This window comes from Eleutherodactylus coqui, chromosome 5 (genome assembly GCF_035609145.1).
Source record: "Eleutherodactylus coqui strain aEleCoq1 chromosome 5, aEleCoq1.hap1, whole genome shotgun sequence".
Lineage (NCBI taxonomy): Eukaryota > Metazoa > Chordata > Amphibia > Anura > Eleutherodactylidae > Eleutherodactylus > Eleutherodactylus coqui.
The window spans coordinates 258,926,010-258,940,338 of NC_089841.1; the positions used below are offsets into that span (position 1 = coordinate 258,926,010).

General features: G+C 44.3%; 1 protein-coding gene across 1 annotated transcript in view; it reads right to left on the reverse strand.

Moving 5' to 3' along the window:
- The window catches only part of DOT1L (DOT1 like histone lysine methyltransferase), a 118,020-nt gene that overhangs the window by 58,457 nt on the left and 45,234 nt on the right, over positions 1 to 14,329 (reverse strand). Inside the window, exons 3-4 of the mRNA XM_066604591.1 lie at positions 10,167 to 10,241; positions 3,826 to 3,889 (exon numbers count right to left, since the gene is read on the reverse strand). Coding sequence (XP_066460688.1) covers positions 3,826 to 3,889; positions 10,167 to 10,241 — 139 coding nt within the window. The remainder of the gene's footprint in view (positions 1 to 3,825; positions 3,890 to 10,166; positions 10,242 to 14,329) is intronic.

Sequence of the window (14,329 nt, forward strand, 5' to 3'; positions counted from 1 at the left end):
CTGTATAGTAGTGGTTTACGTGATTGAAACATTAAGGCGAGGAGACGGAGCTCTTTAAGACAGTGGTCATACAAAAACACTTGATAGGAAGACATGAAGTGGGTCATGCAATTCCTTAGAACCAATCAGCCAGGAATACACTGGTACATAGCACAATCATGCTACTTGAGGGGCTTTTCACAATTTCGCAATTTTTGGAAGCAAAACTAGAAGGATAAAAAAAAAAAAAAAAAAAAAGGACACTTCTACTTACAGCCATTTGTGAAACTAGACCCTTGTGACACAGGCCAGTGGAGCTAGACGACTTAGGTCAAGTATACCATTCGTGTCGACAGAATCTAGTGCTTCTCTGTGTGATCAGCCAACAACTGAAAGAGTTGGACTGTCTGGGGTGGAGGTTGTAGGACGTCATTGTGCTTACCATGTCAACTTCTATTGTGTCTGTTAAAAGTACCAGCAATGCAGATACTTCAGAAAGAAGTTCCAAAGGAGGTGTTTTTTCTGCAGCAAATTGCCACTTAAGACCCATCAGGGCCTTTGGCTACATAAAAAGGGAGAACTGAGGCGGCCAGATATCAGGAATGAAGTGCCTCACCTCGAGACAGACCAATCTGTGTTTACTCTTATAGTAGCAGGAGGTTTCGACACACCAACATGTTGGAGAAACTTAGCCCAAGCGGACCAAAACATCAATGAGGGGCCATCATACCACATGGCTTCTTGTGTCTAGACTCTCAGCTAGAAGATAGAAGGGGAAGGCCATAGAGAAGAAAAACACATCAAGACCAGTTGGTAAGCAAAACCAGGGAGCACAGGCTAGCGGCCCACCGGTACCAACCTAGGCTCTTTTCACATATCGATCTCATTCCAGCACTGGTTCAGGCTGTGCTTTTTAGCTTTGCTTTCTGTGTTCCATGCAAAACACTGTATGGGACAGAATAAAGGAACCATAGCGTTCTAGGATTCTTTGGTCTCCATTTTACTAGATTTCTGTCCGTCTTTTTGGCTGGATAGAAAAGTGGTGAGAGCGGGGATCTAAGAAGCATCGAAAAACATTCAAAAGGCACTAAGACTTATGAATGACCAAAAACAGCACGGAGGGACGCAGTTATTTCTTCACCATTTCTAGGAAGTACCATGAAAGGTGGTAGAACTGGGGGATTACCGGGGTTTACTCAATATGCAGACACGGTGTAAAACAGTATTCTACTGAACTCACTAGTTCATGGTGAAGACGACAGCTTCCATTTCATAGAGAAGAGGAAAACCAAGAAGAAGAAAAAAAGTAGCGGAGGAGGAGAGTCCGTTTCAAAGCCTCTAGAGCTTCATGGCCAATGAACCTTAGGAAGTGGAGGAGTCACAGGCGGACTCCCTGCAAACAGTAATGAACCTTCAGGATCCAATCCTAGCAATAGGCAGTTACATTGTAAGGCTGTACGCAGATCTTAAGGTGAAAGAAGAAAGTTTAAGTGTTATGTGATTTAGCAACAAGGAAAAGAAGCCAGCGTCGATCTTACATAGTATGTTAGGCTGAATAAAGACAAAGCCCATCTAGTCCAGCCTGTCTCAAACCCCCACCCCTGTTGGTCCAGAGGAAAGCAAAAAAAAAAAAAAAACCCTTCCCAACACCATAATAGCAGCCATAGTAATCCCTGGATCAACGTTTGAGATCAACAACCCCGCTGCTCACCTGTCTATATCCTGTAATATAGCGTTCTAGAAAGACATCTAGCCCCCGCTATTGATTTTGCCATCACCACTTCCTCAGGCAGAGAGTTCCACAGTCTAACTGCTCTTAGAGTAAAGAACCCCCTTCTGTGTTGGCCATGAAACCTGCTTTCTTCTAGACGTAGCGGATGTCCTCTTGTTGCCGTCGCAGTCCTGGGTATAAACAGATCCTGGAAGAGATCCTTGTATCGTCCCCTCATGTATTTATACATAGTTATTTGATCGCCTCTTTGCCGCCTTTTTTCTAGAGTAAATAATCCCAATTTGGATAGCCTCTCTGGGTATTCCAGTCCAGTCATTCCATGTATTAGTTTAGTCACTCTTCTTTGAACCCCCTCCAGTACTGCAACATCTTTCCTGAGCACCGGTGTCCAGAACTGTACGCAGTATTCCATGTGAGGCCTGCAATGTGCCTTATATAGTGGGAGGATAATGTTCTCGTCCCTCACCCCTATATCTCTTAATGCACCCCAAGACTTTTAGCTTTTGTATCAGCTGACTGGCATTGGTTGCTCTAATTTAGTCTACAATCCACTAGTACCCCCAGGTCTTTTTCCATATCACTTTTCCCTAGCAGTACCCCATTTAGTGTATATTGGTGACATCCGTTTCTCCTGCCCATGAGCATAAAGTTCAATATTGATAAATGTAACGTTATTTGCCATTTATCTACCCAAGCCGCCATCTCATCTAGGTTTTTTAGTAGCCGTACATTGTCCTCCTTTGTAATAATTATCTTGTCGAGGGGCAATCTCTCGTCATACAACGCGGGTGCCGGATGTTTTTTTACATTTGACACACTGCGGCAACAACTCTGATCAGCCGTGCGGCGGATCGAGGCCATTAACCCTTTATATGCCACTGTCGATTCTGACAGCGGCATTTAAATCCCCTGAACGATGATCAGGGGTCCCGTATGCCTGCCCGCCCCCCACGATGAGATCATGGCAGAACACCTGCCAAGCCATGCCCGTGTTGTGACATACTGCAGGAGTGAACAAAGCAGTTAAAGTTGTTATCCCCTCTGAGGACTAAAAATAAATAAAAATAAAATCAATACAGTTTTAATAATTTTAGGGAAAAAAAGTAATAAAAAGTTTAATAAAAAAAAAAAAAAAAAAAAAAAAAAAAAGGACTTTTCTGCCAGAGTTTAAATCATAAAACAAAAATACATACTCGGTATCGCCAAGTCCATACAAGTGTAATCTAGCTAAGAAACACATTCACCCCACTTGAGGAACGTCATTCGAAAAAAATGCATTAAAATGCACCAAAAAGTTTATGTATTGCAAAATTGTACCAATGCAAACTACAGGACGTCCCGCAAAAAAATAAGCCCTCGCACAACTAGGTCGACGGAAAAATAAGTTATTGTGCGCAGAAGATGGCGGCAGAAAAGAACCACAAAAAATTAATTGTCTTAGAAAAAAAAATAAAAGTAGTAGAGCAAAAAAAAAACACGAACTAATAACTATATAAATTTGGTATCAGTCATCGTACTGACCCATAGAATAAAAATTTATCAGGTCATTTTTGTTGGTTTGTGCGCTGTAGAAATAAGCACCGAAAGATGGTGGGATTTCGTTATTTTTTTGCCTTTTCATTTTACTCCACTTACAATTTTTTAAAAGTTTTTTCAGTACATTAACTAGTACCACTAAAAAATACAACTCGTCCTGCAAAAAACACAAGCCCTCATACAGCTACATCATCATGGATAAATAAAGGAGTTGCGATTTTTTAAAAGGGGGGGTGGGGTGGGGGGGAGGAAAAAGCAAAACTGGCCAAAAAGGGAAAAAAAAAAAAAAAAAAAAAAAGGGCCATGTCATTGAGGGTAAATACACTCTTGCATGCTTCTAAAATGCAAAAACTGAAATTCTTATTGTTTTCTTCTTTAAACTGCATCTAGAGCACCCAGAGGGGCCTCTCATATAGTACAATAACCAATTGAAAACATTAAAACGCCTGTTCCCAATTCCTGCCCCAAACGAAGAAAGCAGTGGTCAGTAAACTCTTGCAAAGTTTTCATAAGTGCAATGGCTTTATAAGTAACACATCTAAGAGGACGCTGTTGACTTCACAGGAGTGTGGGCTTACCAGCTGATGGATGCTGTCTATGGCTCGGTTGTACTTCTCACACAGCCGCTGCATGCTCTCAAAACTGAAGCAAAGAAAAAGACTAGTTACAATACAGGAAGAGGAGAACACAGAAACATACTGAAAACGCAGACAAGTGTTACAAGAGTGTTGAATTCCAGATCTCCCCGATTATGGTGACAACTGAAGCAAACAATAGGCCGGTGTTCTGTACTTGATACATCTGGGATTCAAGCAGTTGTGCCTGAAGACCGGTCTCAAAAGGTTAAAGCCAAAACTGCACTATATACGAACAGGCGCTCCAGGACCGACACACACTGATCAGCCCCAGCATCAAAGGGGTTGTCCGGGATATTGGAAAGAACGCAGTACCCGTTACTATAAAGAGATCCTTAAACAGCTTTACACTTTGTTTGACCCTTCTGTCCTCACCCGCGTACGCACGAGCTGCTTAGGCCTCATGTCCACGGGCAAAATATGATTTAAGATCCGCAGCGGATCTCCCACATGCGGATCCGCATCCCATAGGGATGCATTGACCACCCGCGGGTAGATAAATACCCGCGGATGGTCAATAAAAGGGATTTTAAAAAAAATGGAGCATGAAAAAATCTGGACCATGCTCCATTTTCGTGCGGGTCTCCCGCGGGCTTCTATTGAAGCCTATGGAAGCCGTCCGGATCCGCGGGAGACCTAAAATAGGAATTTAAAAGTATTTACCCATCCGGAGCGGGCGGCGAAGGTCTTCTCTTCCTCACGGCCGGATCTTTCTTGCTTCGGCTCGGCGGATGTGCCCGGCACATGCGCGCGGCACGTCGACGACGTGCCGCCGGCGTGACGAATTCATCCGCCGGCCGAAAAAGAAGATCCGGCCGTGAGGAACAGCAGACCTTCCCCGCCCACTACGGATAGGTAAATTCTTTTAAATTCTTATTTTCAGCGCTCATGTCCGCGGGGCAGGAGGGACCCGCTGCAGATTCTCCATGGAGAATCCGTAGCGGGCCTGATTTTCCCCGTGCACATGAGGCCTAATTCATGATTTTTCTCTTGTTTGTGCAAAGATTTCTTCAAGCGGCTTTAGATCTTCACAATTTAACCTTTTTTGATGGAAATATCGTTTTACCAGAATGTTTAAAGCATGTAATAGTTAAAAAAAAAAAAATAGAGTTGGAACTACCGCTCCCCAGTGGCACGCCGGGCACCCGGGCGTAATTTTATATTATAAATGAATTGTTAGCTTTCTAAAATAGTAAGATAAAAACAAACATTTGTAAACATTCTTTAATGATAATATAGAACTTCTTTCAATTAATCATAATCCCTAATTACATGCTTATTGACAACATTTTCGCAGAGGATGCATTTTGTCGTAGGTACGCCGTGTTCACACTCGGGTTTACTACAAGTCGCACAAGATTTTCTTGTTTTTCTGTGTTTTCTCAAAGTTTCTTGGTAGCAAAGATGGCAAGAACCAGCCACAATGTTTGGACCAGTTCGATCTAACGGTGACTGAGATGTTAAAAGGTAGTAAAACCGCGGAAATCGATCGATTTCCAAGAACGCTCAACTGCCAATTTGGTTTCATCATTTCTGATAACTTGCGGATTTTCAGAACGATCTTCAATTACACAGATCTGCGACTAAAAAGTGGTTTGATTATTTTCAACTGACTTCCATGCATGGTGGTGGGCTGAAAACGACGTCAGGATTTGCCACAAAATGCATAACTTCAAATTTAGCACACTTTTCTCAATTTTTGGTATTTTTTTTCATCTTAGGGTTTTTAAGAGAGATGAGTGAGCATACTCACCAAGGGCAATTCCTCGAGCGAGTATTGTCCATAGCGAGTACCTGCCCGCTCGGAAGAAAAGATTCAGGTGCCGGCGCTGGTGAGCGGCGAGTTGCGGGAGTGAGCAGGGAAGAGATCTCCTCTCCGTTCCCGCCCCGCCGCTCCCCGCCCCCCACCCGAGTCTTTTCTTCCGAGCAGGCAGGTTCTCGCTAAGGACAATGCTCGCTCGAGGAATTGCCCTTAGCGAGTATGCTCGCTCATCTCTAATTTTTAACTAAAATTCAAAGTCAAAATGACTATTAATTCATATCATTTAGGATATAAAAAGGCCAAAAAAACATAACTTTCAAAGAAAAGAACTGGGCTAATGGAAACTAGCATCAACATGTTGCAAGCTGACCGCGCAGGCTCTGACATGCACGGGCTTGAGTCCATTTTTGTTTCTTGGTTCTTGTCTTCAAGATACAATATTACCACAGGCATCAGACGTATGGGTGGAGACAAGATACAGGGTGCTTGACAGGGCAGTGATGCCCCCAGGAGCTGATTTGGCTGCCATGAACAAGGCCCTAGCACGACGCAATCACTCTCCCCATAGCAGCTGTCCCCCTTGCGAACCACTAGGCGGCACCTGCGCTGACAGTGTGATACTGCAGCCGCTCTAGGAATCCCCCTGCTGTGAGGCTGTGCCCTCCCATCTCCCCTGGCGAAGCCCTTGCGCTGTGACTTATGAAGCCGCAGAGCATCACCCCTGGCCATCTGCTGCCTCACAGCTCCCTCCGCAGGCGTGGCTGTCGCTGTGCCACCTCCTAGCTCTGTCCCGTCTCTCTGCTGCTGTGGCCGCTAACAGCTCGCTCTCCTGCTAAGTGTCTACCGCCGCTGCCATTACCGCCGTCTCTCTGCTGCTCTGGCCGCTGACAAACGGAAAGAGAGGGAGTAACTGCCACAATCTCGTCATGTTAGCTCGTCATTCTTAAATCGCGTTTCCCTAAGTTAGCGCTATGGCTTCGCGGAAATGCATTAATTCGCCTGACAGTTTGTTTCATTTGTGGTGAATGTACAGTGTTGAAGCAACAGCTGAATATTACAGACTTTGTGAAAAAAGTATACTTCACATAATTTGGACTATAACTTGGAGATCAAGATAAAGTTTGGGCGCCTCAAAGTGTGCAAACGGTGTGTTGAGAACCTCCAAAATTGGTTCAAGGGTAAGAAAAAAGCTTTTCGTTATAGGATTCCTATGGTACAGCGAGAGCAAAAGAACCGTAGTGATGACTGTTACTTTTCAGTGTTCATGCGATGTGAAAGGGTATAATTACGAATGGAAGGATTCCATTTCACATCCCAATCTTCACTCAGCAATTCGTCCCATCCCCCATGGCACAGATATACCAGTACCCAAGCCTCCTGGTACTTTGGAAGAGATACCTAGCTCCATTGAAGGTGGTCAGACCTGAACCAGATAACAAATCAAGTTGTGACTTTGAAGATGATACAAGAAATTTTTTTCCCAGGAGGAGATGAATGATTTGGTAAGAGACTTAAATCTTCTCAAAGATGCCGCCGAGTTACTCGGGTCAAGACTCAAAAGCAGGAATTTATTATTGCCAGGAGTGTCTTTTTCATGGTTCAGACATCGTGAAAAGGAGTTTGTTCCTTACTTTTCCCAGGAATACAAGTTGGTTTATTGCATTGATGTCGAAGGTTTGTTAGGTCAATTCAAAATCCAATAGGATTCAACACAATGGCGTCTTTTCATAGATTCTTAAAAAAAAACCCAAAAAAAACAACCACTATAGGTCATTCTGTACACTTGAAGGAAACCTATGAGAACTTTGAATTGGTCCTTCGTAAACTTAAATATGAAGACCACGGGTGGCAAGTGTGTCTTGTGCATGCTGCTCAGGCAACGAGCTGGATATACCAAAATCCCTTGTTTTCTGTGTGTATGGGACATTTGAGACTGACAAAATCACGACCAAGAAGAGTTGGCAGCCAAGGGTGCTGACAGTCAGTCAAAAAATGTCCTCCGAGAAACTTTGGTACCTCCACATAAAGTTCTTCTACCACCTCTCCATATAAAATTAGGATTGATGAAGCAATTCGTGAACTCCCTTCCAAGAGATGGAGAATACTTCAAATATTTGGTCACCAAGTTTCCAGGCCTCTCGGAGTCAAAATTGAAGGATGGTGTGTTCATCTAACCAGACATTAAAAGGCTTATAGCTGATCAAGAGTTTGTCAATACCATGACGGATTCTCAAAAAAAAACAAAAAAAAGGGTGGATTCCATTTAAAGAGGTTGTAGAGAAATTTTTAGGCAGATCCTGAGAAAGATCCTGACTACAAAAAGATGAATGCTGAAAGCATCTCAAGCTTTAGGTTGCCTGATGAGTTTGAAGGTGCATTTCCTCCAATCCCACCTTGACTACTTTCCTGAAAATTTGGGAGCTGTGAGTGAAGAACAAGGAGAACGGTTCCAGCAGAACATTAAAGAGATGGAAAGAAGATACCAGGGGAAATGGAGCATTCCAATGATGGCAGACTACTGTTGGATGCTTCAGAGAGACATTCCAGATGCTCCTCAGAAGCGTAACTGTACCAAGAGGAGCCTCACAGGGAAGCAGAAACCGTTTTAGTGGCTTATTTCAGTTCAAAAATGATTTTCATACAAAATTTGTCAATTAATTGTGTAAGTCTAGTTTCATTTATTTTGAGGCATTGCCTTATTTAACATAGATAACTGAATTGTCAGGAAACGTGATGTCCTATGACAAAATGGGGGTCATTCTCGGATTCAGCATACCGAAAAATATAAAGATTACGTAGCATAACTAAAACGGCTTTTAATTTTTTTTTGCAGACCTGTGTTATTGGTACTGCAAGCTCTTCACTTAACTGTCTCAAGAAAGGCAGTCTTTGGTTAGTTTTCTTTGGAATCATTTTATGGTTTTTGTAATAATGTATGCGGCTCAAGTCACAATGTCAACAAAGTTGTTTAAAAAAAAAAAAAAAGGCTAATGCCATCTATTTGTACTCTGATGCGTGGTATATCTGTCTGACATTTGGTGCACAGCTTTGTATAATAATTAGAGATGAGCGAGCATGCTCGGATAAGACGGTTACTTGAGCATCGCTCTTCTCGAGTAACTGCGGGAGAGGTTTCCCCCCCCCCCCCCCCCCAAAAAAAAACAAAACACAAAGCTTCATGGAATTCAAACAATGTTGAAAATTCTGCTTCTGTTTGCGGGTGCCATCTCTTTGGGAATTTATTCTTCTTCAATGTTCCAACAATAGTGAAATTCCATGAGAGCGAGAGTGTATGCGTGACCCCCGAATTCTATGTATTTACATGTTCTAGAGCAGCTGGACCGTGTGGGTACCCTGGGTGCGAAACAACATTGATAAGTCCAAGTGCGTACATTAGGGTCAAGGTGCAGTTCTTGAATAAGTGCCGCTAGTCCTGCCGGAGGGCGGGTTGTGTAGAGGCCCATTTCCTGTACTAGTACCTACCTGGACAGCCCGGATAACCTCCCACAGCCGGGATGAGACGAGTCTTCCAACAATGTATAGCAGCAGACGTCCCCCACAACAGCCTGCGTCTCCTAGAACCTTTTATCTTCGGACTATACTGACCCCTGGGCGTTCCCCGACGACAGACCGTATTGTCATAGCCTCAACGGTTTTATAATGGGGGAGACGTATCACAAGAATGTCCCAGATCCTTCTACCTTCCACTTGCAGATCAGTTTGTGAGCACAGAAGCCAAGAGGATGTTTACATGCAGCTGAAATTGTGCAGATTGCAAATCAGCTAATAGAGGAAAAATATTCTTTCACATCGTATCAGTAAGAGAAAAAAATTAAACTGACTTTTTTTTTTAAATTAAGCTTGAAAAGTGGTAACTTATCATTTTTGTAAACCATGACATATTTGATGGATTGCTGTGAAGTGCCTGTAGGTTGTCAAGAGCTGAAAAGTGGCCAGAAAAGTGACTCCCACTAGTATAACACATAGCAGCTTTGTATCACCTTTTGGGTGGAGGCTAAAGTGGAGCAAATTCCCTTCCACAGAATGACAGATGATTTAGCGTTCCCTTCGAGCAAAAGTTTTCAAGCCGGCTTTGGAACCACAAAAGATCACGATGGGACTGTTAAAACTTGGCATAAAAAGTTCTTGCAGGACCTCCAATTTTTAGCTTCTATGATCATGTAGTTCCAAATTTATTAATAGCTGACAAATGCCATTTTATTCATTGCTGTGTGCGCACTTTAGGTCTAACTCAGGAACCATTAGCTGTAGGAAACTAAAACTTTGGGAAATCTCTTTTGATAATACACACATTTTGAACAAATTCTGAGATATGAATGTGGGGAGCATTAGACCACTTGACAAGGAATGACGACAGATTTTCACTTGAAAAAAAAAAAAATGTCTCCAGCCAACGTGGGGCGTTCACCCAAACCGCATTCAGATGTTAAGGATTGCCCCAGCTTCACGCGCCACCAACAAGTGGCATCACAGGTGGTCTATTATACAGAAGATAACTGACCTCTTTGTGTCATAGTCTATAAGAACATAGTTCTCCATGGCCAACTTCAGATCCGGGATCTCCTCACACACCCACCTAGCAGAAAGAGTAAAAAGAAACAAGTTACCTTTCAATACCAATATTGTAATTTATCAATCATGACCCCCATTTCATATAAAGATTAGTAGTTTTATGGGGGTGTGGAAGCCTTCCATTAAAGGGGTATTCTTAGCAAGTTGTTTCCACATCTCATAAGGATGGGCTCCAGAGCCCACATGCTAGAGCCCGCAGCCCCCTCCGCACATGCTCCTCCACAGGTAGATCACGTCTATATCCTAGGATACGTACTAACGGAGTAAACTCCAGATTTATTGTATATACCGTGATAATCAGTGGGCGGACCTCCCTCCAGAATCGGTTCAGTTTTGCACAGCGCCACATCATATGCATCAGTCCCGCTGCTTGAGGTTTACAGTGAACACAAAGCTATTCCTTACCCCTATATCATGTAAAACGGTTTTTTCCCTCTATTTTTTTCTCTCTTCAAAAATAGAGGGAAAAAGATCTAAAAACATTATATACCTGAAAATGGTACCAATTAAAGCTACAGCTCGCCTCACAAAAACCAGGCCCTCAAACAACCCTGTTAACAGTGATAGGGTAGCTGAAAAGTCGTGGTGATAACTGGTCGCGGGGGTGAAAACGGACTCCGTGAAATAACTCTGCAGGATAGAAGCGGCACCAGATCCTGAGACACGCTTATCCCTGTTGTGTAACGCGCAGCCGGCAGGTTCTTCGTACAAATGGCCGCTGGGTGACGCCACACTAAGGCCTCATGTCCACAGCGCACGCGGATTTCCGCAGCGGAAGTCCTACGTGTCAGTGCGGAAATGTTTAAAATGCTGTGTTCTCCATACCAGGCACGGAGTGCTCAGCTGTATAACAGCCAGGCGCTCGGAGCGGGAAACAGCTGGATCCAAAAGATAAGCGGGGACATTTGGTGTGAAAATCCTCATTTTCATATGTACTATAAAATTTTTTTTAAAAAGCTGCCTTTCAAATGACATATTTGCAAAAAATATGAAATTTTATTTTTTCTCTCCTCTAAATTGCATTAACTCCTTAAAAGAAACGGTGGTGTCAAAATACTCCTGACACCCCTCAGTGAATATATTATGGGTGGTTTGTGGGGGTATCTATCATTCTGACACTTATGGGCCTTTGCAATCTTGGCTTGGTGCAGGAAAACAATAGATGTTCCGCAAAATGTTAATTTAATAATAATGTTAAATTTGTCTCCTAAATGGTAAAAAAAAAATCAATAAAAAGGTGTTCAAGTGTGCATCCAGAATAAAGTAAGCAGATGGAAATTCTGTACAGTAGGTTTGCACATATTTGTGATTTTGCAGTTGAAAAAAAACTGACAACTTTTTAAAAATTCTATTGGTCTATTTTTACCAGCTAGATTAAGTATAACATGTGGTGAAAAAACAAGGTCAGAATCACTTGGATATGAAAAACCTTTACGGAGTTATTCTGTTAAAGTCACACGTCAGATTTCCAAAATTTGTTTTGGTTATTAAGGTGCAAACAGGCTTGGGCACTAGGGGGTTAATTCATGCACAGCCCTTAAACATTTTATATTGTTTAGATTGAAACCACACAGCCCCTTTTAGGCGGTCAATGGATCTTGGCTATCAAATGAACCAGTTAACAAAAGCCCATACGTCTGTTGACGGCGGCCGTTAACCCCTTAACGACTGCCCCATCGGGAAACTACGTCCTCAGAAAGTGGGCTTTAATCTTAGAGGACGTAGTTTTATGCATCCTCTTTGGATTGATGCCCACCTGCCTGAGAACGTGACAGCTCCATGCTGTCGGTGCCCGCAGGTAGCCGACAGCATGGAGTTGTCATCCCAGGATGCGGGCAGTCCCCCCCGGCATTGCAAAAAAGTAAACAAAAATGTGTAAAAAAGTAAAAATTCAGCTGCCCTGATGGATCGGATCCATCAGGTAAGCTGAAAATACTCACGCGGCTTGTCCCCGGTGTCCCCCGGAGACCGTCCCCCGGCGGTCTTCTGCGCATGCGCGCCCGACGATGACGTCAGGCGCATGCGCAGAAGCCCGGGAGCCCCCTGCAAATTTGAAATCTCCTGGCTCCAGGCTCCTGAAGGTAGCCCGGTCCCCGGGCACACGATCACCGCTATCCATTAGATAGCAGCAATCGCGAAAAAGTTAAAAAAAAATAATTTAAAAAAAAGTCAGTTTCACCTCCCCTCATGGATCGGATCCATGAGGGGAGGTGAAAATACTCACCTAAGTCCTCCCCGATGTCCCGGGACCCGAATCCCCGTCTGTGCATGCGCGCCCGATGATTGACATCGGGCTTGTGCGCAGACGGGCTCGGGCCCCGGGAAATTTAAAATCCCTCTGCTCTTGGCTGCCATGTGAACCCAGTAGCAGAGAGATAATACCGGGGACATGATCACTGTTATCCAATGGATGACAGTGATCATGTAAAGTTAAAAAAAAAGTGTAAAACAGTGAAAAAGAAAAAAAAAAAAGTGTAAAAGTAAAAAAAAAAGGTTTAAACAGTTTTTAAAAAGTTAAAAAAGCTTGCGTTTCATCTCCCCCCACGGATCATATCCGTGAGGTAGGATGAAATTACGTACCTAAGGCCCGCGGATTTGGCGGACGCATGCGCAAAAGCCGTGGATTGCCAGGATAATTTAAAATCTCCCTGCTCCTGGCTACAAAACTTAGCCGAGAGCCTGGAGATTTCACGGGGGGCCGCGGTGAGCGGTTCCTCGCAACGTGTTCGCCGTTATCCAATGGATAATGGCGATCACGTAAAAGTAAAAAAAAAGGTGAAGCTTCATCTCCCATCACTGATGCGATCAGTGAGAAGAGATAAAACTTTTTACCGGAGGCCTCCGTATTTGCACCCCGACTCGATCTTCTCCCGTGAACTTTCCCGGGTCCCGCGCATGCGACCGCCGGCAAAACACGGGACACATGCGCAGGAGGCGGGGAGCCCAGGAAATTTAAAATCTCCTTGCTCCCAGCGACCAACGGTCGCCGACAGCCTGAAGCAGTGACGGGTGGCCTCGTTGAGCGGTTCCCGGTCACGTGATAAAAAGGTAGCGATCTACCTTAGGCCGGTCTCACATGACCGGATAGGAATTACGGATTCCGCATGCGTCTGATCCGCGGTAATACGCAGATCAATCGCATTGGATTACACAATTCCGCTCACATTAGCGGGTCGGAATTGTGTAATCCACTCGCAGAAAAGAGAACGCAGCAGGTTCTATTTTACCGCGGATATCCGCAGCATAGAGCCCATTGTGCTCCATGGTCACGGATATACCCGCTGCCCATACGCAACTACATTGTAAACGGGCTACGGGTACCCGCGTCATCGCTAAGCGACGGTGCAGGAAATACAAGCAAAAAAAAAGTACTGCACATGACCGCCCGTGTGAGTAGGCAGTTATGCGCAGTACATTACGCGGCCGTACGCAGGGTCACAGCCGGGCTCACAGATGGGATCCGCTGCGGGCCTCCACAAGCGGATTCCACCTACGGCCGTGTGAGCCCGGCGTTATTCAGACCGCTACCTGTAATACATCATTTACAAGAAGCCCCGGGAACGCTCGCCTTCCTGCAGTTCCAGGAGCAGCTTGTTGAGCGTCTTCTGTGCGAGACCGCCGCACCTTATCAAGCTTACGGAGCCTCACAGAGCGCCACTTTTTACACCCCATACCCACTACTGAGGTCAAGAAATACCCCCAAAAAAGCATGAGGAGGGGGGGATACACGGTTTTATTGCCCCATGTACCCATCCCAACCAGCCTCCGTAATTATCCCTGTATTCGGAAATACCATACAGTTCACATTATTACTTTTATCTAAGATTTGGGGAACGCCGAAAATGGCGTGGAGTGTGTGTGGGGGGGGGGGGGGGCGGGGGGGATTTTTAGGGAGTCCATTTTTATTGCGTACAAATGAACAATGGGGCCTGGGATTTATTCAGTTGTGCCCTGCAAATCAACGGGTGTTCCCTCCATTATGGGCCTAACCATGTGTCCTATAAGTAGATTAGGGCCACAATGGATATGTTTTTGAACACGGCACAAACGGGGGTATCCATTTTGGGGTGAACGTCTTCATTCCTATGTACA